This window comes from Phacochoerus africanus, chromosome 9, assembly GCF_016906955.1.
Source record: "Phacochoerus africanus isolate WHEZ1 chromosome 9, ROS_Pafr_v1, whole genome shotgun sequence".
NCBI lineage: Eukaryota > Metazoa > Chordata > Mammalia > Artiodactyla > Suidae > Phacochoerus > Phacochoerus africanus.
The window spans coordinates 120284207-120310015 of NC_062552.1; the positions used below are offsets into that span (position 1 = coordinate 120284207).

General features: G+C 38.7%; 1 protein-coding gene across 7 annotated transcripts in view; it reads left to right on the forward strand.

Moving 5' to 3' along the window:
- The window catches only part of PAPOLA (poly(A) polymerase alpha), a 64567-nt gene that overhangs the window by 4210 nt on the left and 34548 nt on the right, over positions 1–25809 (forward strand). For all 7 annotated transcript variants that reach the window (XM_047797393.1, XM_047797397.1, XM_047797392.1 and 4 more), the window contains exons 2-9: positions 13620–13793; positions 14224–14290; positions 15592–15673; positions 17441–17550; positions 18011–18064; positions 22755–22866; positions 24088–24177; positions 24268–24406. In XM_047797393.1, the coding sequence (XP_047653349.1) occupies positions 13620–13793; positions 14224–14290; positions 15592–15673; positions 17441–17550; positions 18011–18064; positions 22755–22866; positions 24088–24177; positions 24268–24406 (828 nt within the window). The remainder of the gene's footprint in view (positions 1–13619; positions 13794–14223; positions 14291–15591; positions 15674–17440; positions 17551–18010; positions 18065–22754; positions 22867–24087; positions 24178–24267; positions 24407–25809) is intronic.

The window sequence follows — 25809 nt, forward strand, 5'->3', positions numbered from 1 at the left end:
CCTAAAAAGCAAAAAAAAAGAAGGCTTTGATGAAGCAGTAAAAATAGGAATTTTATTATGTCTTGACTCTTGACTTTGTCTTTTAATGATGTTATGACAAAATGGGAAGTATACCTAAAGCTGTGTGTGGAAAAAGTAGGATGGTTGTTTTGTGAAGAGCACATGTGTGATTGATTTGTGAGCTAAGCTAGTGCTTTTCTTATGAAGCTCTATTTTTACCTGAAAGAACAAGTGATGAGCTATGGATTTTCATACTTGAGTGCTTGGCATTTACTTGAAAAATGGAGCTTGTCTCTTTAAGGAAAAGAACTGACTGTATTTGTGGCCAGTGATAGAATATGAGCTTTCAAACAAAAATTGGAATTTTGGAATGCCTCTTTCTGCCATTGTGAACTTGACAGCCTCCCAATAATTGTTTCTGGTTAGATCGATGGTGATATTAATGAGTTTTTTGATCTTGTGTAATTGTCAACATTTGGAAGATATGCATACTGTGTAGTGAACCCCCGTTTTCCAAACCACTGATCATGGTAATCTTTCACCAATTTTGCATTGGTCAAAGGTATTTAAAGTGCCAGGTGGACCAGTGGATTTTAATGCAAGAGTACAAAGGGTTTTTTGATGTGGTTTCTGATTTTATATTATAACTAATCTTTAAGAACTTGCCACTTGTGGCAATTCATTGTAATGCCAAAGAATATTCACGATTATTTGAAAAGGCTATTAAAATACTCCTTTCTAGTTATAGTGGTGTAATGTCAGGTTTTCTCCCTGTGTATTTACCAAAACAGCTTATCAAAAGAGATTGAATGCAGAAGCAGATATGGGAAGCTATCTTTAAACCAAAATTAAAGAGTTTTGCAAAAATGTAAAGTAGTGCTGTCCTTCTTACTTTTTTTGTTTTGCAGAATGGTTTAATTTTTTTTGGCCACACCTGTGGCATGTGGAAGTTCCTGGGCCAGGGATCGAACCTGTGCCACAGCAGCTTTTGGCAGTGTCGGATCCTTAGACCTCCTGAGCCACCAGGGAACTTCCTAGAAAATAGTTTTTTTAAAAAAATAGTTAATCTATGTTAACATGTAATAGATGTATTGTTTCTTAAATGAATAAACATTTAAAAAAATTCCACAGCTATAATTTCCAATGCAGTAAATACTGTCAGACATAATCCGTATAAATGACAGCTCTTTGGGGTCCTCCATAAATTTTAAGAATTGTAAGAGTCCTGGGAACAGGAATTCCCGTTATGGCTCAGTGGTTAGTGAACCCCACTAGCATCCATGAGGATTCGTGTTCCAGGCTCCACTCAGTGGGTTAAGGATATGGTGTTGCCCTGAGCTGTGGTGTAGGTCACAGGTGCAGCTTGGATCCCGAGTTGCTGTAGCTCTGGCGTAGGCAGGAGACTGTAGCTCGGATTCAACCCAAGCCTGGAACCTTCATATGCCGCAGGTGCAGCCCTAAAAAGACAAAAAGACCGGAAAAAAAAAGAAAAAGAATTCTAAGAGTCCTAAGACTGCTGCTGTATAGTGTAGTAACAGCTGACAGCTGTCTCTGCAGCATCTTGATGGAGGAATGGACACACATGATTTAAAGACATTTTTTGTTGTCAATGAAAAACAGTGTATTAGATAATCTTTGAGAAAGGTAGGTTCTGGAGTTTGCATTATGGCATAGTGGAAACAGACCCTAGTAATATACATGAGGACTCGGTTAGATCCCTGGCCTCGCTCAATTTATCAAGGATCCAGAGTTGCTGTGGCTCAGATTTGACCCCTAGCCTGGGAACTTCCATATGATGCAGGTGCAGCCCTAAAAAGCAGGAAAGAAAAGGAAAAAAAAAGAAAAAAGAAACGTAAGGTCAACGTAAGGTCTGAGAGATTTTGATTCTCAGATTTAAAAATTTAGAGATTTTTGTAATGAGTTGTTTACTGCTAAATAAATGTTGTTTATTGTTTTGAAATGTGAATATTTTACCTTAACCATTTTTGCAGTTCATGCTTTTTGATGGAGAAGTTGGGAGGGACAGTATTGAATTTGAATAAATTTATAAGCTTATCCATTCCTATTCCCCGACTGACCCCCCTATTCCCGCCCCCCCAAAGCCTTCTGGCTTGAAAACATAACTTTTAAATGTTGCGATTCACCAGAATAATTCTATCCTTGGTAACTAAGCTACTTTAATATTACAATTAAATTTCACCTTCAGTTGCTTTTAGGCAGGTTTATAAAAACTGCTTTCAGGAGTTCCCATTGTAGCTCAGCGGTTAATGAACCTGATTAGCATCCATGAGGACTCGGGTTCAATCCCTGGCCTCCCTCAGTGGGTCAGGGATCCGGTGTTGCTGTGAGCTGTGGTGTAAGCCGGTGGCTACAGCTCTGATTGGACCCCCAGCCTGGGAACCTGCATATGCCGTGAGTGCCACCCTAAAAAGACAAAACAAACCTACTTTCAGGCCAGTTGGAGTCCCAGGTATTTTTTCTCTTTTTTGTTTTTGTTTTTTGTTTATTTGTTTTTCTTTTTAGGTCTACACCCATGGTATATAGAAGTTCCCAGGCTAGGAGTCACATCAGAGCCGCAACTGCCAGCCTACACCATAGCTACAGCAACGTAGGATCCAAGCCACTTCTGCAACCTACGCCACAGCTCAGGATCCTTAACCCACTGAGCGAGGCCAGGTAACGAACCCACATCCTCATGGATACTAGTTGGGTTCATAACCAGCTGAGCCGCAACGGGAACTCCCTCTTCTCTTTTTTGGTTGGGTGGGAGAAACATGTCCTTTATAAGTTCATTGTTTTGACTATTCAGCACCTTCTAGGATTTTTAGTGACTCGATGTGGGATCAGTTCTAAGACTAGGGATCACAGCAGTGAAAGTGCCAAACCATAACCACTAGACCACCGGGAACTCCCGAACAGCTTTTAAGTAATTGTACAGCTTTAGTTTATGATTTATAAAACAGCATTGTGGGAGATAATTAGTTCTCTTTGAAGTAGGTTCTCTTTTGTCTAAAGTTCTCTTTTGTCTAAATTCTTAAGGGTGCTAAGTTGTAGAATGGAGCTTAATTCAACTCTGGGTTCTGTGTTTTATTCTCATTTTAGGACTTTATCGTCTCCTGGGTACTTTGTTGGAAAACTGTGTTTCCTCAGCTCAGTTGGAGCTTTTGTTTTTGTTTTTTTTTAAACATGTCTTAAGTACAGTTAATTTTCAGTATCAAGTTTTATGGAAGATTGTTGATTTTTAATCTTGTGGCTTGTAGGTCTGCAGAATATTACAGAATTTTCATTTGTGAAAATTTAAGAATTGGAAGAAAAAAATGGAGGAGTTTAAGTTAGATATCTTTTACCTTATTCCACTTCTGTTACAGAATTGCCTCTTAAATTTGTATTCCCTCTATGTTTTGTTCAGATACCAGCTTCTTGCATTTTACAATAGTTTTTATAGTTTTTAGGTTATTATTTAAGAATAGTGTTCTTGTAGTTGCTGTCGTAGTTCAGTGGTAACAAACCCAACTAGTGTTCATGAGGATGTGGGATCAACCCTGGCCTCGCTCAGTGGGTTAAGGATCTGGCATTGCCGTGAGCTGTGGTGTAGGTTGCAGATGGGTTCGAATCTGGCATTATTGTGGCTGTGGTGTAGGCTCGCAGCTGCAGCTCTGATTTGACTCCTAGCCTGGGAACTTCCATATGCAGCAGGTGCAACACTGAAAAAAAAAAAAAAAGGCAGAAGGCAAGAATAGTGTTCCTGTCATTTTGGCCATTAGAAACATCTAAATTGCATTTCTTGGAGTTAACATGTATAATACTTTGATTTAATACATTTTTAATCATTCCTTTTTGTTGTTGTTGTTGTTATTGTTGTTGTTGTTGTTGTTGCTATTTCTTGGGCCGCTCCCGCGGCATATGGAGGTTCCCAGGCTAGGGGTTGAATCGGAGCTGTAGCCACCGGCCTACGCCAGAGCCACAGCAACACGGGATCCGAGCCGCGTCTGCAACCTACACCACAGCTCACGGCAACGCCGGATCGTTAACCCACTGAGCAAGGGCAGGGACCGAACCCGCAACCTCATGGTTCCTAGTCGGATTCGTTAACCACTGCGCCACGACGGGAACTCCAATCATTCCTTTTTGAAATTACTTTTTATTTACTTTTTCAGATTCTCTAGTTACGTTTCCTTCATTTTCAAGTTGTGGGTTTTTTTTTAAACTTCTAGCTCTTCTTGGAGAGGGGCAAGGGGACACTTAGGAAGGAAGGAAAAATAACTTGGACATTGTTACAGTTGAGTAACAAGTACCTTTCTTCCGCATAATCAACCTTATATTTCCAAAGTTGGGCCTTGGGATTCATCACTGCTTCATCTGTGTTTGTGCTCCTGCTGCTGCTTAATAAATATTGGCTGGATGCTCTACCAGAAATATATATTTTAAGACTATAGTTTTTTTTTTTTAGAAAGGCCATAGTTAGGTTCTAAATATATTTAGTACCACTTATACAGGATGGCAGGTGAATTAGCTATCCTTAGAATAAATTCTTAGTTTATTCTAAGAATACATTGTCTTTTTTTTTTTTTTTTGTCTTTTTAGGGTCATGCCCACAGCATATGGAGGTTCTCAGGGTAGGGGTCAAATCAGAGCTAGGGCTGCCGGCCTACATCACAGCCACAGCAAAGCCAGATCAAGCCATGTCTGCAGCCTACGTACACCACAGCTCAAGGCAACGCCGGAACCCTAACCCAACTGAGCGAGGCCAGGGGTTGAACCTGCAACCTCATGGTTCCTAGTTGGATTCCTTTCTGCTGCGCAATGATGGAAACTTCCACAAATACGTTCTCTTGACTCTATGCTTGACTCCACTAGTAAAATTAAGCTGCTAGTAAAGTTACTAGTCAAATTAAAATCTATGTTAAACTTGTGAAAGAGGAACTTGTGTTGTTTCTGCTGAGAATTAACATTTAGTGCACATTCAGATAGTTTAGAGAGATCCCATGTTCCTACTCTGTTCAATGACCTTTTTTCCTGCTTAATTTGAATGGGCACATTACATTTAAAGTTAAGGCCTTTAAACAACAAATTATATACTGTGATTAGATTAAATGTTGTGATTTATCTGCTTGCTTCCAAAGAAGAATATCAAGTAAATTAAGTTTTCAGTTTTTGACTTCATTGACTAAAACTAGAAGAAATGATGGTCTTTTCTGTTGGCTAAGATCTATACATTTTGAGGGGATTGACACCCCCCCTTTTATGGCTGCACCCCCAGAATATGGAAGTTGCTGGGCCTAGGGTTGAATCCAAGCTGCAACTGGGACCTATGCTGCAGCTGTGGCAACACCAGATCCTTTAACTCACCATACTGGGCCAGAGATCAAACCCAAGCCTCTGAAGTGACCCAAGCTGCTGTGGTCGGATTCTTAACCCACTGCACCATGGTGGGAACTCCCAGTAAACCCTAATACCATGAGCCACCAATTGTCAGTGCCCACTGTAAGGAGGCAGGTATTCATCAGCAGTATGAGTTTCGTTTACATTAGGATGCAGAGTCATTAATTTAATATGAACTGTTTCGGAAGAACACCATTGACCATTTGCTGTTCTTTTCTTTGTGTGTTAGTCATCTGCATAGACTGCCCTTTCCCCCTTCTCTCTGTCAGTCAGTCAGAGGGCACACCTCCTTAACCTTTTCCTTGGGCATAGCCTTGGTTCTTTATTTCTCTAATATTCATTTTAAGCTTTCCCATTGTACTCATCTGTTCAAGGATCTGAATCCCAGAACAGATTTGAAATTGTTAAGAGATTATTCCTGTCTTTCATATATACAATTAGGATCTTATCTCAGTAAATTTCAGCCTAATAAATAACATACTTTCTGGCAGAAGTAAATGAGGAAAAGGTGCTTTTAGGAAAATTGGGTTGTTGAAGTTTGGTTACCTTGGATGCTTTACCAGTTTTCTAGAGCCAGAAATCATCATTTGCTTTGTGTTTACTAATCACAAAGCAGTACACTGAAAAATCCATTTTAAAGTTTTTATTTCATTTCTTTAATGTGTTTTGATTATCATAAACTAAAACGCTAGTAATCAAAAAGCTGGTAATCAGAAAGTTAAGTATTGTTTTAAATTGAACATTGTTTGGTGTTCCTTGCTGTCAGGGAGTGATTTTAGCCTCTTTACGATCACAAACTTAATGGTGAATAGTAGAATTGGATGATTTTTCAACTTTTGTATGATTTCATAATATTTCATTTTAAAACTAAATTAACAAATTGGGGCATTCCTGTTGTGACTCAAGTGGGTTACAAACCTGGCTGGTATCCATGAGGATGCGGGTTTGATGCCTGGCCTCGCTTAATGGGTTAAGGATCCGATGTCGAGCTGTGGCGTAGGTCACAGATGTGGCTCAGATCCTGCATGGCTGTGGCTGTGGTGTAGGCCAGCAGCTGCAGCTCTGATTCGACTCCTAGCCTGGGAACTTCCTTATGTTGCAGGTTCGACCCTAAAAAGCAAAAAAAAAAAAGTAATTTAACATATTGAAACAAAATCTTATAAAATGAAGTTCTTGCATATCAGTTCTGCTTGGTGTGTTTCTATGCATGTATACACGTAATACACAAATAATTTTTTTCTTTTTTAAGGGCTGTACCTGTGGCATATGGAAGCTCCCAGACTGGGGGTCGAATTGGAGCTGTAGCCACTGGCCTACACCACAGCCTCAGCAACGCCAAATCTGAAACCCTCTGAGCCAGGCCAGGGATCAAACCTGCAAACTCAAGGTTACTAGGTGGATTCGTTTCCATGGTGCCGCGACGGGAACTCTTACCTAAATAATTTTTAAAAACACAAGATTCTGTCTTGTGAAAGATGTGTAGAGGCACTTCACCATAAGAGGTTATGATCATAGTCAGATGCCTGAGGTCATACTCTGGCCCAGTGAACGTAAATAAGCCTTTCCTCTCTCTCGTTTCTTCATCCGTAAGGTGGAGTCAGTAGTAGTAGAGTCATCGGAAAATTGGGAATAATGTGAAGTGCTTGACACACTCCCTGGAATATGTTGACATTTCAATAAATACTGGTTCTTTCATAATGCTACAACTTTTTTTTTTTCACCTGACATCTTGTGGGCATCTTTCCATGCTACTGCATGTGATAACTACTTCATTCTTTTTATATGGCATAGTATTAAGTTGTAAGAATGTATTCTGCTTAGCCAGTTCTATATTATATTTATGGATATTTAGGTGGTTTCCAGTTTGTTAGTGCATTGTATACAGCACTCTATTGAACAACCTTGGATATCTTTTTGTGTTATGCCTATGAGAAGGGTCAAATTCCAGAATCTGGAGTCAAGAGAAGTATTTATTTACAAATAGCAAGCATGCCCTTTCTGTAAGGGGTAATACTGGGATAGACACTGCTCCTTTCAAGCTTATTGCTGTTGTACAGGATTTCGGGCCCATATTTGACCTGTCTTCGAATCCATTGTATTTCTACCCTAGGAGCAGCTGCAAATTTGTGCTGTGGTGTCATATTTTATATTTTAAAAATGGGTTGTAAGAAAGAGCTCCTGTTGTGGCTCAGTGGTAATGAACCTGATCTAATGTCCATGAGGATGCGGGTTTGGTCCCCAGCCTCCCTCAGTGGGTTAAGTATCTGGCGTTGCAATGAGCTGCGGTGTAGGTCGCAGACATGACTTGGATCTGGTATTGCTGTGGCTGTGGTGTAGGCCAGCAACTATAGCTCCAGTTATACCCCTAGCCTAGCCTGTAACTTCCATATGCCATAGGTGCAGTGCCCCCCAAAAACAGGAAAAGGAGAAAAACCCATTTCACTGTGAACTTGAATTCGTCTGTTCAGTGTCAAGTCCCCTGGCTGGTGCGGCCCTAAAAAGAAAAAAAAATTTTTTTGATGAATATTACCAGATTGCTCTTTAAGGTGATGCTCTCTCCAAGTTTACTTCCTTTGTGCTGGAAAGAGTGCTCATTTTGTTAACTTTACCAACATTTAAGGTTTATGATGTCTTTCATTTTTACCAGTTGTACATCAGCTTTGTTTTTATCCAATCTGGCAGAAAAAAAAAGGTTTATCTTAATTTGCTTTCTTGATTTGTAGTGAAACTTTTTAAAAAGTTGACTTAATGTATTAAGAATACACGTTTCCTTTGTTTGAAAGTAGAGTGGTCCTATGAAGCCTTTTGTAAGCCAAATGGCATAAAGTGAAGAATGAGTTACCTTAGGACATGTCTTGCTAATGGATATACAGAATAAATTGATATTAAAGCATAGCAGCTCACAGACAAAACTCTGGTAGTCTGATACTGAATATACGTATTTCCTGGGGAAGGTGCTTGGTGGTGCCGCTCTTGCCGGCTGTTGAAGGTGCGTGCTGCCTGTCTCTGAAATGGCTTGCTGCAAAACAGATGAACACTATTTGTGCTTTTTTGCTTTTTTTCTCCCCCATAAAAGTGATAATTCTCTTTGGATTTCATTCAGTTAGAGAAAACAGGCACTAGTGTAGGTCTTTCATTTGAGTATTCTGTACTTTCCTCACTGACTTGAAGTGTTTGTTAATATAATATATCTAAAGATTGATCATACTTTGAATCTGTGGCTAATAAACTAGAGTTTACAAATCGTGGGAACTTGCACTGTTTGAGTTAGCTTTATAGTTATTACACCAGAGTGGTTCTTGATATTTCAGAGCATACACATTGGTTAAATTGGATACCTAAACTTTTGAAACAAATATCTAGCCTAAATAAGCAGCCTAAAGTGTACATGCCAATTTCACAAAAATATTGCTATTTCTAAGTACCTAAATATTTATCCTAGGTAACGTTAGGTCTTAGGTGGCCTAGCATGGGGAAAGGATGGACCTTATTTGGAAACTGGTCTTTGGTTCATAAAACTTTCAGATTCCTAGTTTGCCATCTGAAGCAGAGAAGAGATTTGATAAATTATAATGTAAATCCATAGAGGTACAACTTAAGAATAATATAACAAGCTGCAGAAATGAAACCTGAGTGGTGTAACTAGTAGTTATGAAATCAGGCCTGCTTTCTCTCTTTCTGCTTTATTAGATTGCTTCTGGGTCGAGAGCAGATTTTGTGGACTGAGTTTTGAATGCCATTACCGGAAGTCATGGGAGTTTTTAGTAGCAGTATGGATGGTGGACTGGCATAACAAGGGAGTAGAAAAAGTGGGCCAAGATGCCAAGAGTCAGAACAAGTGTAGTGGGGATGGAATTGTTCTATAGAATGTTGTTGAAATTAAAAAAGGAAAGATGGGCCTATATCCTGTGAAAGCTTTGCCTCGATGAAGATTATTTTAAATATTATAAAGAAGAAGATACCTGGAGAGAAGAATTCTGGAAGTATTTAGTATTGTGTCCTCTTCCTTCCTCCCTCCTGACCCCCCAAAAAGTGGGATAGAAGGAGTGCTTGCCTGTCTTGTGATTTCGGGGGGAGGGGGGAGGCAAAGTTCACACACACACACACACACTGTGTGTAGGTATTTATATTTTGCTCTGATCCAGAAAGGGTTAAGACTTTTAGGAGTTCTTTAGTCATATGTTAAAAACTAGCAAGATGTTTTCATTAAAGGTGGATGAAAAGGAAGAATAAGGATAGAGACATAAAATAGCAGGAAATTAGGGTACTAAAATTTGTCTTATGGAAGCACAGTAATTTTTGAATTTTGTAGAATAGAAAACTTGTTGGTAAGAATTTAGGTAGTAGAGTTCCTGTTGTGGTGCAGCGGCAATGAATCTGACTAGGAACCATGCGGGTTCTATCTCTGACCCTGCTCAGTGGGTTAAGGATCCAGTGTTGCCCAGAGCTGTGGTGTAAGTTGCAGACGATCTGGTGTTGCTGTGGCTGTGGTGTAGGTCGGCAGCTGTAGCTCTGATTAGACCCCTAGCCTGGGAACCTCCATGTGCCATAGGTGCAGCCCTAAAAGGCCAAAAAAAGAAAGAAAGAAAAAAAAAATTTATCCTGAAGATAAATACAAATATGTTCGTGAGGTGAAAATGAGCTAGTGGCTCAGGAAAAGCACAAGTGTTGATACTTAAATTGAAGATGAGAAAGAAGTTTTAATGGATCACAAATACTGTGCCTCCATATCTAGTTTTTTCCTCATTGTTTTATATAATTGTAGAAGTTATTTTAAAAATAGTATAATATCGAAAGAAAATGAAATACTGGTAAAATCTCTAGAAAGTGATGGTCATGGGCAGGTGTCTGAGGTGTTGAAGAATGGGAGAAAAAACTTTGCATTCTTGGCATTGATAGCTGTCTGGTGTGTTCCAGGAGAAAGTAGGTAAGAATCCTTCAGGTTAACCAGTATTGGAGTGTGTATATTTGTTTTGATAGAACAGATTGTTTTATAACTCTACTTAATTTCTAAGCTGTAACTAAATGGAAACAATTGATTTCTTCCATTCAAAGTTCAGTTATAGTTAATGTTTCTGCTTGGGATATTTTGGACATTCAGAGCATCTGGCAGCCTGGAATCCCTAGTCTGTCTGCTTAGGATGAGATTAAGCCATTTGTATCGGAGGCACAGGTATCTTGTACCTTTCAGACCGTGTTTTTGTTTCTTTCCTTTTATTTGGTTGTGATTTGTTTTATATATGTTATGTTTTATATACGTCTTATATGTATACTTGTATTAGATATATCTTCTCTACATATAAAGATATTTGCTGTATATGTTCTTGAATTAGATGGGACAGGTAAATGTTTTTTCTTTTTCTTTCTTGTTTCTTTTTGGATGCGGCATGCAGAAGTTCCTGGGCCAGGGGTTGAACCCGTAGCACAGCAGTGACCAAAGCTGCTGCAGTGACAATGCTGGATCCTTAACCCTCTGTGCCACAAGAGTCAAATGGTGGTTTTATCTTATTGGTGTGACAACATTTTGAATAGATAAAAATTGACAACTGGCATATGATTTTTTTCCCCCATCAGAATGTTGATGTGGAAACTAATGTAGACATTAACTTTTTTTTTTTTTTTTCAAATTAGGGTAGATAAACTTGGTAAGAATTTAGAATTCTGAGTCTGGAGTTCCCGTCGTGGTTCAGTGGTTAATGAACCCGACTAGTATCCCTGAGGACATGGTTCCGATTCCTGGCCTCACTCAGTGGGTTAAGGATCAGGGTTGCTGTGAGCTGTGGTGTAGGTTGCAGATGCAGCTCGGATCCTGAGTTGCTGTGGCTATGGTGCAGACCGGCAGCTACAGCTCTGATTCGACCTGTAGCCTAGGAACCACCGTATGCCACAGGTGCGGCCCTAAAAAGACAAAAAAAATAAAAAAATAAAGAATTCTGAGTCTGTAGTAATCTCGTAATATAGTTAAAGGAGATGTGCTTTCCAAGCATTGTTTTTTTTTTTTTTGCATGACAATGAAAAATGATATTTGAGAAAGAAAAAATAGGCAACAAGCAAGAAAGCTTAATCCCACAGAGAATGGATACTCATATTTTGTTGATGATCCAAACTCAGCTGATAGTAAATTTAGCCCCTTCAAAAAGGAAAAGAATACAGATGAACCATTTGCTCAAAACCAAAAAAAAAAGGGGGGGGGGTTTATTGATAGGAAAACCTGAGTTCAGTTTATACTTGACTTAAAGCTTTCCTTGCTTGAACCACATCTAGCTAGAATAAACTTTACACTTTGGCCCTACTTATGCTAAAATCACTTACAGTTCTGAGGTGGTCATGAGGGCTGTAGTTTACTTGGAGATAATCATCTGAAGCGGTGAACAATGCAAGATAATATAGTTATGCTAAGATAAGTGGTCAGTGTATTTGTTTTACACTTAATACATGGTTTACCTGAAATCTGTAGAGTATGTTGTGAAGGAAGATTTTCAAATGGTTAGACAGTTTCGAAGGCCACTATTTTTATTTCTTTTTTTGGCTGTTGCCAGGCCAGGGATCAAACCTGTGCCACAGCAGTAGCCACAGCCACAGCAGTGGCAATGCCACATCCTTAACTTGCTGAGCCACTAGGGAACTCCTGAAGGCCACCTTTTTGGTTAGTTTTATGGAACCCGATAAACCGCTTGTTGAGTGACGAAAGTATGTATTAAGATATCATGAATTCATTTATGCTTATGTTAATTAATAGATTTTAATCATGGAAGACGCTACATAAATATGGAACATTAATGTAAGATACTTAATCTTTTGATGGTGCTTAGTGTTCATGTGGATCCCCAGCTCTGAATTAACATCATGACCTTGTATAGCTGTTTAGTTTAAAGTAGGAGGAGCAAGTGATCTGATTTATATTTATTCAGCAAATGTTACTATAAAATCTTTTTTTTTTGTCTTTTTTTAGGGCCGCACCCGCTGCACATGGAGATTCCCAGGCTAGGGGTCCAGTCAGAGCTGTAGCTGCTGGCCTGCACCAGAGCCACAGCAATGCCAGATCCGAGCCTCGTCTGCAACCTGCACCACAGCTCACGGCAATGCCAGATCCTTAACCCCCTGAGCAAGGCCAGGGATTGAACCCGAAACCTCATGGTTTGTAGTCGGATTTGTTAACCACTGAGCCACTGTGGGAAACTCCTAAAATCTGAGTTAAATTGAGACAGTGGATAACTAGTTCCCGAAACATTGATTAAGTGCCGTATTGCCCAGTGACCATTTAGTAGCAAACATTATGGGCGTCCTGGCATTCTTAGGTTTGTGTTGATAACAGAAGACAAAGTCCCACAGTGACAGTATAAACTAGAATCTAGGGATAGGTAGTACATGCATAATGGGACTTAACTGCATAGAATTCTTGGCACCTTATGCTTTAGTAGATTATTGCACTTTAATGTAAAAAAAAAATGTATCTAGGATCTAGAACTTGTTAAAAAAAAAAAGGTAGAGGTGTGTGTGTGTGTGTATAAAGAACTTTATTTCTTAAGGAACAGAATTTGAGGCACATAGCTGATTCAAGATATTTGCTTCTTTCTTAGCCTTTACCTGGTTTCGTATTATTCAGTTAGGTTGGTTTTTGTTTTTTCTTTTCCATGGCCACACCTGTGGTATATGGAAGTTTCCTCTCTGGAAATAAAAATTTTAAACAGTAGATTTGGCTTGTTTTCAAGAAGTAAAATTTCTCAAGTTCACTGTATCTAGATTGCATTTTTCTTTTAGGATATCTGACCTGGATTCTTTTTGGGCCACCTTGCAGCATAATAGAGTTCCTGGGCTAGGGATCAAATCCGAGCCTGGGCTGTGACCTAGGCCACAGCTGAGGCAACGCTGGATCCTTACTTAACCCATTGCTCAGGGCTGGTGATTGAACCCATGTTCCTGCCACTGCAGAGACACCTTTGGTCCTGTTGCACCACAGTGGAGATCTGAATTCTTATTTATAGTGTATTTTGATAATTAGATAGTGACAAAGTTAAAATCCTTGCAGTGGGAGAACTAATGTTTTATTTTTGGTCACTTAGATTTTCGCATTGCTTTTTGTTGTAAGACAAAATGTCTTGAAAGTTTTTTGGGGTCTGGCAGGGAACCAACTATGTTTAGAAATGCATTTTACTAAAGCAGTTTTCTAATCATGCTGATTTAGGTCAAATTGTAGGCCTTTTTTGGGCAGTAATTTTATCCAGTTTTGTTTGCAGTCCAGTTACAACGCAGGGATCACAACAGACACAGCCGCCACAGAAGCACTATGGCATTACCTCTCCCATCAGCTTAGCAGCCCCCAAGGAGACTGACTGCCTGCTTACACAGAAGCTCATTGAGACTCTGAAGCCCTTTGGGGTTTTTGAAGAGGAAGAGGAACTGCAGCGCAGGTCAGTATATGTGTGTGTGTGTGTTGTTAATTACAGTTCTTTATTAATGTAGTAAACTTATTTTGAGGAATTCTGTGTACTTTGAAAGTCAGGTTTTTCCTAAATGTATATCTCTTTGACAAGAGTGATACCTAGAAAAGTTTTTTTTTTGTCTGTATAAGGTTCTTTTCCCTTAATTTTTGATTCATAGCACCTTTGGTTAGTATAGTACTATAGAGTTGTCAGAAAGCGGAATGCCTCACTCGCTAAAGGAATGCATTACCCAGTGTAACAGTGCCTCCATGTAGCAAGCTACATTATACTTTTTTTTCTGATAACTTAAACATTGGTTAAAATTTAGGAAGCCACTTATTGAAAGCTTTTTCATTTTTAATTAGTAATTATCTGTAAAAACAACTTGATGCTTGATTGACATTTGTTCTATCAACAGGATTTTAATTTTGGGGAAATTAAATAACCTGGTCAAAGAGTGGATACGAGAAATCAGTGAAAGCAAGGTAAGGTGACTTGTTTGTATGTGGGTAACTTGCCAGCTGAGCACAGTCGTCTCAAAATCTGTTCTTATCTGAGTGTATTTAGAGTCTTTAGTGTGGAGTCTGTTTTAGACTATTGACAACAAAAAACATATTTGGTTTCTGTATTTGAAAGCAGGAAAAATAACTGAATTCAGTGATTTTATAAGTACTTTAGGTCTCAGCACTTCAAAGCTGAAACTCAGTAATTATACACTTTACAGAAATAATGAGTGTTCTCCCAAATGGTGCTTTAAAAATGTATTAAACGTGTATATTAAGTATTTTAGAATCTGGTTACCTTTTAAGGAATTTTTTTTTTTTTTGTCTTTTTAGGGCTGTACTCACACAATATGGAAGTTCCCAGGCCAATGGTCAAGTCAGAGCTGTAGCTGCCAGCCTACACCACAGCTCAAGGCAATGCCAGATCCTTAACCCACTGAGCAAGGCCAGGGATCGAATCCGCGTCCTCATGGATACTAGTTTGGTTCGCTACTGCTGAGTGACGACAGGAACTCCTTGGTGGCTAAATTTAAGTAACTGGGCTAACTTTATAAGTGGGTTTTTAAAATATGTAAATATAGGAAGACATGGTGTTGTCCACTTTTTAAAAATGTGATATTATATATATAGATTGTCTGTTTTCTGTAAGTGATGATTATACATGCCCTTAAAAAAATTGAGAGTCCCTGAGCTTTTCACAGTTTAATTTTAAGGTTTTCGGAGTAACAGTGTATGTCACATTGGGAGGATGGTATGGAGGAGTGGTCTCTTTTATGTTCTGCTACCGAAGAAGACTTTACTGAGAAATTAATAAATAAAGAGAAATATTGAGATTATTTTTTTGTGTTGGAGTTCCTGCTGTGGTGCAGTGGTTAAAGGATCTGGCGTTGCTGCAGCTGCCGTGTAGGTCGCTACTTGAGATCAGATCCAGTCCTTGGCCCAGAAACTTCCATGTGCTGGGCTCCCCCCCCCCCAAAAGAAAAAGATTGTTTTTTGTGTGGATGGACATCATCCTCTCCACTAAGGGCAGTTAAGTGGTCTCCAGAGTACTTTATAGTGGTGCCAGGACGCCCGAAGAGGACTGTCCTGGTGTCTCTACTCTAAGGAATCATCAAAAAGCTTCGCTTTGTTCAGAGCCTATAATTTGTTGATACTCTCTCTAAATTTGCATGGAAATCTTTGGAATGTATTTCTTTCTTTCTTTCTTTTTTTTTTTTTTAAGAAATAAGTTACCTTTGTGCTCCACTGGCAAAATAACTAATTTTTTTTGTTTGCTTCAACAGAATCTTCCACAGTCTGTAATTGAAAATGTTGGTGGGAAAATTTTTACATTTGGATCTTACAGATTAGGAGTACACACAAAAGGTAAATAGTGTTATAATTATCTTGAGAAGGAAGATTTTTAATTTCTTGAAAATTATAGTGACACATCCATCTCAGTTACTTGTGATGTATTATATACAGCTTAGGTCTGCATGGAAGAGAGTACTTAGTACTTCAGGGAGCCTAAATTTTGGTAAGAAGAAAGATACAAAATGATGCTTTCTATACCTGCACTGTCCAGTGCACTTTTAAGTAAAATAAAAAATTCTCTTTCTCAGTAGAAGTGGTTACATTTTCGTTGTTGAATAATGACACGTGGCTGGTGACTAACGTATTGGAAAGTGCACATAAAGTTCAGTTTTCCCTTTGGAGAGATCTTTTGGATAGTGCTGCTGTGTCATTTCTTCTACCTAAAAAATGTTAATCTGGAAATCAGAACAAAAAGCTTGAAAAAAAATCAACCTGTGGATTTCCTCATGTATTTATTATAGATGTGAAATATAGTTAGGCCAAAAAAAAGGGGGGGGAGTTCCCTTGTGGCACAGCGGGTTAAGGATCCTGCATTGTCATTGCACCAGCTCAGGTTGGTGCTGCACCATGGGTTTGATCTCTGGCCCAGGAACTTTTCATATGCTGTGGGCAGAGCCAAAAAAAATATCTGCAGCCATTGGTAATCACTTTTAATACTTTCTTAGTTACACTTGTAGGTTTTTCCTCTGTATAAATAAATAACAATAAGAATGTTATAGCAGAGAACATTACTGAGCTCTTTCTTTTTTACTGAAGGCTGAGTTAAGATTTTGGTCTTCATAATCTTATTTCTTCCTCATTATTTTTATTATTATATAACAAATACCTAAGTCTGAGACAGCTTGAACAGTTTTTCCCAGTCATCTCTTGGCAGAGCTAGGATTCTAACTCTTGCCAGTCTGAGGCTGGAATCTTCAGCCCTTAACCACTGACTGCCTTGAAAGTATCTGCCAGTCTCACATTCTCTTTGTTGTGGCATTACTTCTCCTCCCCATTTCCCACTACTCTGTGCTGTTAGTAGTGCATTTGCTTTTGATGTGTCCTGTGAACTCTGCCCTTCTCCCCCCCCCCCTTCATGAATATGCCAGACATACAGCCTTCAGAGTTAGTAGTTCAAATATTGAGTCTTTCAGGCAAATGGCTACGATGACCTGATTCCATATTGATCTGTTTCTTTTCTGATCCCAGTTATTGTTTTTAATCGTCTTTTTTGTTGTTGTTCTCCCTGTGTATTCAGTCAAGCACTAAATTAATAACATATAACTTCTTAGCACTAAAGTAATAACAGCTGTCTTACCATGGTCTGCATCTTTGGATCCTTGCCGTTGGTCCTTCTCGAAGTGTATAGGTTCCATTGAGGGGCAGATCAGAACCCATGAGCACCAGTCACAATGTATAGGCAAAAATTGTATTTTTTTGTTTTACTCATTAGTTCATTGACATGGCTGTGACTAATGACACTAAGATGTTGGGTGTATTCCTGAAATCCCTTCTCTCACCCTAACTGTCCTATCTGAGTCACCTTTCTTTGACTCCTAGTTTACCTGGGCCACTATAATTACAAGAGGGTGCTGCAGGAAAAAAAGGTCTCATCAATTAGGGTCATATTTTTCTTATAATGACTGGTAATTTTTCTTAAGGAGAAGGGTGCACTTTTACAGGCCCATCAGTATAATGTTAGTGGATTTTCAACATCAATTATTTCCATAATAATATGGAAAACAGTTTTCTTGAAGTAGTTAATTAGTGGTTAATGGGCTTAATTTTTTTTTTTTTTAGGTGCCGATATTGATGCGTTGTGTGTCGCACCAAGACATGTTGATCGAAGTGACTTTTTCACCTCATTCTATGATAAGTTGAAATTGCAGGAAGAAGTGAAAGATTTAAGAGTGCGTAAATGTTCAGGGCAAGAGGGGAGGCGTTATAAAAACTAATTTAGTCAACTGAGTTAGTTTTATGATACAGCCATTAATTTATTGAGCTCTTGGAGTTTGTCAGACCCTTTTAAGCTCCACGTGTATGGTTGCATTTTATTTTTTACATTAAGTCCGAAATCATAAATTTGTAATCTCATGTCTAGAGTAGGAAATGAGGCAAACGAAATAACTGTTAAGCAACTTGGCCACCATCACGTATCTGAGTGGCAGAGATCAAAGATTTGAACTTAGGCATGTCTGCTTCAGGATTCCAGTGTCTTAAAGTTATTTACTGAGAACCTAGTCTGTGAGGCATTATGCTAAATTATATTCAAACAGGTTCAAGTATGCATTCATTTAAAAGCACTAAAACTGGTATAGGTCTAATGTATAGCTTTTCACAGACACTGAATTTGTTTTAATTGTCTCATAGGCTGTTGAAGAGGCATTTGTACCAGTTATCAAACTGTGTTTTGATGGGATAGAGGTAAGGTTCAAATAGACAAGTATTTCTATGTGTAATTTTGATAGATAAAGGTAAAAACATGATTTATTTTAAAGTTTTGTAATTGGTGAGTTAGTGTGATACTGGTAAGAATTAAGTTTTTTTGAAATGGAAGTTATTGCCAAATCTTTGTAGGATATACTGTTTTTAGTCTTTTTAAAACATTTTTTAATTTTTTGATTTTTTTTTTTGTCTTTTTGCCATTTCTTGAGCTGCTCCTGCGGCACATGGAGGTTCCCAGGCTAGGGGTCCAATCGGAGTTGTAGCTGCCAGCCTTCACCACAGCCACAGCAATGCAGGATCCAAGCTACATCTGCAGCCTACACCACAGCTCACGGCAACGCTGGATCCTTAACCCACTGAGCAAGGCCAGGGATCGAACCCTCAACCTCATGGTTCGTAGTCAGATTCGTTAACCACTGAGCCACAACGGGAACTCCAGTTTTTTTTTTTTTTTTTAAAGAGCCTAGTGAAACTAGGAGTTAAAATATAGACAGAAGTAATGAAATACTAACTATAAAATGCTGCTACACACAATGGAATACTACTCAGCCATAAAAAAGAACAAAATAATGCTATTTGCAGTAACATGGATGCAACTGGAGATTATCATACTAGATGAAGTAAGTCAGAAAGACATAAATACCATATGATATCACTTACATGTGGAATCTAAAATGTGGCAAAATGAACCTATCTATAGAACAGAAAGAGACTCACAGACGTGGAGAACAGACTTGGAGCTGAGCGGAGGGGGGAGGGAATGGGGTAGACCACGTATTTGAGATTAGTAGATGCAAACTATTACATTTAGAATGGATAAGCAGTGAGGTCCTACTGTACAGCACAGGGAACTGTAGTCAGTCTCTTGGGATAGAACGTGATGGAAGATAATATGGGAAAAGGAATATATATATATATACACGCATATATGTATGTATGACTGGGTCTTTGCTGTACAGCAGAAGTGGACACAACATTGTACATCAACTATAGTAAAAAAAAACTTAGAAAAATAAACTATGAAGACATCAAAAAAAATTTTAATTGTATTTCTTAAAAATAAAAGAAGTATGCCTGTGGAATAGTTTACTTAATAGTTTTTCCATGTACAAATTTTAGATACTTATAGTTTTAGAAACATTAATATAACACAGTATGTTTTTGCAAATAGAACTTTGCCTTGGCTTTATTTAAATTAAATATTTAAGAAGTTGATAGGAAATTGTGACCTGATTGTTATGTATACTGAAATATTTTCTGACAGTGGAGGATATATGAGCTCAAATTCTTGAAGTGATGTGCCATTCTCTGTGCTATTTTCAGCATGTATAGTGAAAGTAGTTGCAGCAAAGCTGACAGTGAAGCAACTGAAGTTATTTGTTGTGTTACTTCCACCTTACATAATGGTGCTGGAAAGTCTGATAGTAATAATGAACGTTATGAAATTTTAGAAACTGGAGGAGTAATACTTCATTGTTTTGTAAGAAAAAAAAGAGGTGGTTTCTATATTTGTTGCATAACTATCTCTGAGATACAAGTAACCTTAATAGATATAAAATGTTAATTTTTGTAAAGGATTATCAAGTTTAGGCAGTTTTGATTTATTGTGAGTTTTTAAATAAATATAAAACAATCTGTAATGTAGGCTATACGCTGTTTTCTCAAAAAGAACATTACCAACAAAGGGAGAGTTTTTTGGAGACTCAATTCGATTGTGTAAACTTTTCAGGATGGAGATGAAAGTCAGAATGGTTACCTGAACTATTTAATGTGTTAGTTATCTGTACATTCATTGTATCTAAAATAAATAATGTTGTTTTAGAGAATGCCTTTCAATTTCAACATCTTGTTAAGTGATTTTATGCGGACTTTTTAAAATGTCAGCGTCATCCCTGAGTTGCTTTTTTTTTTTTTTTCTTTCCTTCTTTTTAGGGCCTCACCTGTGGCATATGGGAGTTCCTAAGCTAGGGGTTGAATAGAACTATAGCTGCCGGCCTATGCCACAGCCATAGCAGTGCGGGATCTGAGTTGCGTCTGCGACCTATACCACAGCTGATGGCAGTGCCAGATTCCCGACCCACTGAGCAAGGCCAGGGATCAAACCCACATCCTTATGGATACTAGTTGGATTTGTTTCCACTGTGCCACAACAGGAACTCCCTGAGGTCCTTTTTGAGTTGCATATTTTTTTAGAGCATATGGTCTTTTTTTTTTTTTTGGCCACCCCATGGCCTATGGAGTTCCTGGGCCAGGGATCAATCCAAGCTACATTGCAGTCCAGGTTGCAGCTGCACCCATGGGGGATCCTTAACCCACTGTGTCAGGCCGGGAATCAAATCTGCGTCCCAGCGCTACCAAGATGCTGCTGGTCCTGTTGCGCCTCAATGGGAACTCCTATGAGCACATAGTGTTTATTTCTGCCTATATTGGAAGAGATACTGGACTTGGTATCATTGGAAAATTTAGGCTGTACCGCAAGTAATCGTGTAAGTGCACAGTTTTTTCCTAACCTCCAGCTGCATGTTTAGTTTTGTTTGTCTTTTTAGGGCCACACCTGCAGCATATGGAAGGTCCCAGGCTAGGGGTTGAACTGGAGCTGCAACTGTGGACCTACACCACAGCCACGGCAACATAGAATCTGAGCCACATCTGTGACCTATGCCGCAGCTCACAGCAATGCTGGAACCTTAACCCACTGAGGGAGGCCGGGGGTCAAACCCGCATCCTCATGGATACTAGTCAGATTCTTAACCTCCTAAGGCACAGTGGGAACTCTTGTGAGCATATAGTCTTTATTTCTGTCTAAATTGGAGGAGATACTGTACTTTGTATCATTGGAAAACTTAGGCTGTACTGCAAATAATTGTGTAAATGTACAGTTTTTTCCCTAACCTTTAGCTGAATGTTTAAATGATTTTTCACAGTAAGCTTTTAAAGTTCTACATTTTAAAGTAATCTTGGAACTCCCGTCGTGGCTCAGTGGTTAACAAATCCGACTAGGAACCATGAGGTTTCGGGTTCAATCCCTGGCTTCGCTCAGTGGGTTAAGGATCTGGCGTTGCCAAGAGCCGTGGTGTAGGCTGCAGTCGTGGCTCGGATCTGGCATTGCTGTGGCTCTGGTGTAGGCCGGCAGCTATAGCTCCTATTCGACCCTCGGCCTGGGCACCTCCCTATGCTGCTGGTATGGCTCTAGAAAAGACAAAAAGACAAAAAATAAATAAATAAAGTAATCTTAAAGAAGATGTTTGTTTCCCTAGCACCATTCAAAGTTTGGAACCATGAAATCAACCTTCAGGAATAATTATCAAATCTGTGCTGAGTTTCTTTGCCTTCCATCTTTCCTTGAAAAAAAAAAAAAGTTTTGTCAGTTGCATTCTCTAAGTCTTCAAAATTAGCCAGTTTTTGTTTTGTTTCTATTTAGCAAAGCTAATTTGGAGAAACAGAATATAATATCATAGATACCTAAGTTCTTAAATATAAGGCTCTCCCTTTTTATTGCCATGTATATTTGGGCCACATATAACCATATTGGCCTTATATTTGGGCATCTCTTAGGATATAATCAATTCACAGTTCATAGAGGTGATGAACTAAACAGTAATCCAGTATGTACTAACTAAATAGTATATATAACTAGATAGAATAATCCATTATAAATAGAGTAATCCAGTATATTTATGTATTTTGCAATCTTAATGAATTAAACTTAGTGTGATTAAAATGACAAGTACCTGGAGTTCCCAGTGTTGCTCAGTGGGTTAAGACTGACTAGTATCCATAAGAATGCAGGTTTAATCCCTGGCCTTGCTCGGTGAGTTAAGGATCCAGTGTTGCCACAAGTTGCAGAGACCGAGCTCCCATTTGCCCCTTAGCCTGGGAACTTACATATGCTGCACCTGTGGCCATAAAAAGAAAAAAAAAAAAATGACAAGTAGCTATATATACACTTTATGTTTAGTATTATTATGTTTTAGCATCTGATTAAAATACCTGTGATAAGGAGTTCCCGTTGTGGCTCAGTGGTTCAGTGGTTAACGAATCTGACTAGGAACCATGAGATTGCAGGTTTGATCCCTGGCCTTGCTCAGTGGGTTAAGGATCCGGCATTGCCGTGAGCTGTGGTATAGGTCAGGTCGAAGACACAGCTCGGATCTGGCCTTGCTGTGGTGAAGGCTGGAAGCTACAGCTCCGATTAGACCCCTAGGCTGGGAACCTCCACATGCAGCGTGTGGGGCCCTAGAAAAGACAAAAAAAAATACCTGTGTTAAGAATTTTGTTTGGACTTTCAGAGGCATTGTCATTTAACAAATGGTTAGCAGATCCTGTTTTGTTTTGTTGCTTTTTAGGGCTGCGCCTGTGGCACATGGAGGTTCCCAGGCTAGGGGTTGAATGGAGCTGTCTGTAGCTGCCAACCTACACCATCACCACCCAACATCAGATCCGAGCTGCGTCTGTGACCTACACCACAGCTCACGGTAGTGCCGGATCCTTAACCCACTGAGCACGGCTAGGGATCAAACCCGAACCCTCATGGATGCTAGTCAGATTCTGCTGAGCCACGACGGGAACTCCTAGCAGATCCTGGTTTTAAGGTATTACATGTTTTCTTTTTTACAGAAATGCCTTAAAAATAGTTTGATAGATACGGAATGTTTTGTTCTTGTTTTAGATTGATATTTTGTTTGCAAGATTAGCACTGCAGACTATTCCAGAAGACTTGGACTTGCGAGATGACAGTCTGCTTAAAAATTTAGATATAAGATGTATAAGAAGTCTTAACGGTATGTAAAACCTACTTCCTTTTGCATAGTAGCAATTTTGGTCAAATATGAAGTACTTTTTAACTCGTTTTATAATGAAGCTTTTAATAGCCACATTGTTTATCTATAGTGAGTTAAATAAAATGAGCTTTACTTAATAGTTAAACGACAGAAGGGTATCTGATAATTTGTCACATTCATTGATGTCTTGCACTGTTATTTCTTTTCTTCCTGGTGCATTTAAGGACTGTCTGACATTTGTACTCTTGCTATTGGTTTAGGCTTTGCTGTGTAAATCTAGTTAGGTTTTTGTTTTTTTTTTTTTCCCCCATCTTTTTAGGGCTGTACCCGAGGTGTGTGGAGGTTCTCAGCCTAGGCATCTAATCTGAGCTGTAGCTGCCGGCCTCCGCCACAGCCACAGCAATGATAGATCTGAGCTGCATCTGTAGCCTGCACCACAGCCCACGGCAACACTGGCTCCATAACCAACTGAGTGAGGCCAGGGATCAAACCCACATCCTCATGGATTCATTTTTGCTGAGCCACGATGGGAACTCTCTCTAGTTAATTTTGATTCTGATAACCTTTGTAACATTTTCTACTGTCGTGTATAAAAGTTTTAGCTTTGAACACTTGTTTTGGCATTGCTTGTTACCATGCTCTTTAAAAAGAATTCTTGGAAACTTAAGTGGATCAAATCCTCTTCAGTATATCTAAACTGGAAGATGTTTTAATTATGGGTTGAGAAGTTCACATTGTGGCTCAGTGGATTAAGAACCCGACTAGTATCCAAGAAGATGTGATTTCTATCCCTGACCTCACTCAGTGGGTTAAGGATCCAGCGTTGCCGTGACATGCAATGTAGGTCACAGATGCGGCTCACATCCTGAGTGGCTGTGGCTGTGGTGTATGTAGCCTGGCAGTTGCAGCTCCAATTCGACCCTTAGCCTGGGAACGTCCATATGCTAAGGGTGTGGCCCTAAAAAGACCAAAAAAAAAAAATTATAGGTTGGAAATTTGAGATAAGGCAGATTATGTAGAGTTGAGATTTCTTTGGTTTAGAGTAGTGCTTGTGATAGGAGATAAAAGCTTTATAGTTTTTATTTGCCTGTTATTAACATTACTAATTCTACCAAGTAAATTTTTATTTAATTTGATATTACTATCAGAAAATTTAAAAGAAATATTATCACTGAACTTTTGATGATTTAATGTTCTGTTCTTTTCACTCCTGTTAATCAGGTTGCAGGGTAACCGATGAAATTTTACATCTAGTACCAAACATTGACAACTTCAGGTTAACCCTGAGAGCTATCAAACTGTGGGCCAAACGTGAGTTCAGAATTTGTTGGCTAGCTTATTAAAAATGTTTAATCTTTTGTTCAACACTAACTTTTCTTTTTGCTTTTCCCTTATCAACAGGCCACAACATCTATTCCAATATATTAGGTTTCCTCGGTGGTGTTTCCTGGGCTATGCTAGTAGCAAGAACTTGCCAGCTTTATCCAAATGCAATAGCATCAACTCTTGTACATAAATTTTTCTTGGTATTTTCTAAATGGTATGTGTTTAGATTATATTAAAATAAAATTGATTGTAGACACTGAAGTTTAGTCTTATTTCTATGACATTTCTGCAGCTGGTTTCAGATTCAAATTTTAGTTCATTATGTAGCAGTTTAGGTAGCCTCGGGGAGATCATGCTGTGTAGAAAATGGCAAACCTAAATTCCCTTCCTTTCCCTAGCTTTCCCAGGATAGTAAGGCAGATGCTATTTGTACTTCCCTGCGTAAACTTACTTCCAAATAAACTCGTGAGTTTTAGCTATACTGTCTGCTAAAACCTAATGAGTTCATAAGTTGGGATATCATTACTTTGGATAAAAATTTACACATACTACTCTTTGAGGCCATTAGTTCCTTGTGGTTGTTTTTTGCTTTCAGCTACCCATTTATCTTTAGTAGGATATTAAAGATGTCAATATATATATAAAGCTTTTAATTGTGAGTGCTTAAAAAAAAGCATTTGGTCATCCTTTTTGAATTTGTCATTAACCCAAGAGAGGTCTGTCTTTTTTTTTTTAAGCTCTCCTTAATTTCAGCATGGTCACATCTGTCAACCATTCTTTCTTTTGAGTAAGAGATTATTACCATTTCATATTAGTTGGTTTGGCCCAGAAGGTTAGAGTTCCTGCCTTTCAGTCAAATTGATCTTAGAGATTTGTCTTCCCTCCCCATTTCTGCCAACCTCTGTATCTCCTCCCTCTGAAAAAAGAGGCTTTTTTTTAAAATTAGAGTTCTGGAGATGATTTAGAATTTAGAACTGTGCTACACTTTTCAGGAACACGTTTTCTCATTTATGGATTCGATAGCGCTTAAACATTACCAGGTTTTCTCTTAATGCTGTACATACATAGCAAATAGTATTTTTAAGAAGCTGACCTTGATATTAAAGGTGGCAAATACTTCCCACTTTTTCATCTCGTCTATAAAGGACTGAAGTAGTAACCTCATAGAAGACATCTTGCAGACAGTGTGGTCCCCATTACAATGTTTATTACACATGTTCATGTTACAACCTGTAAGTAATGAGAGAAATGTTTTCCTAATCAGTTCTTAAAATTTTTCGTACTCCTTTGCCTATAGCGAGTTAACTTTTCATCATCAGTTATCTTTGGATGGAGCTAATATAAAGACAGGTTCTTTGTCTTTTCAAGGGAGAATTTATCCTGCTCAGGGTTAAGGTGAACACGTTAGATGTCTTTGGATAGTATTTTTTATGTAAATAGTGCTTTATCAGTTCTTTGAGAGGCAGAGATGTTTGACTTCAGTCAGAGAAAGCTGCCAGATGATTTAAGTTAATTTCAAAGAGGAAAAGTATTTCAAGTAGTTTAACATCGACAAAGAGGAGTAAAAGATTATATGTACCAAGAGTGCAAAATGATTGAAGAAGGATCACATTCACA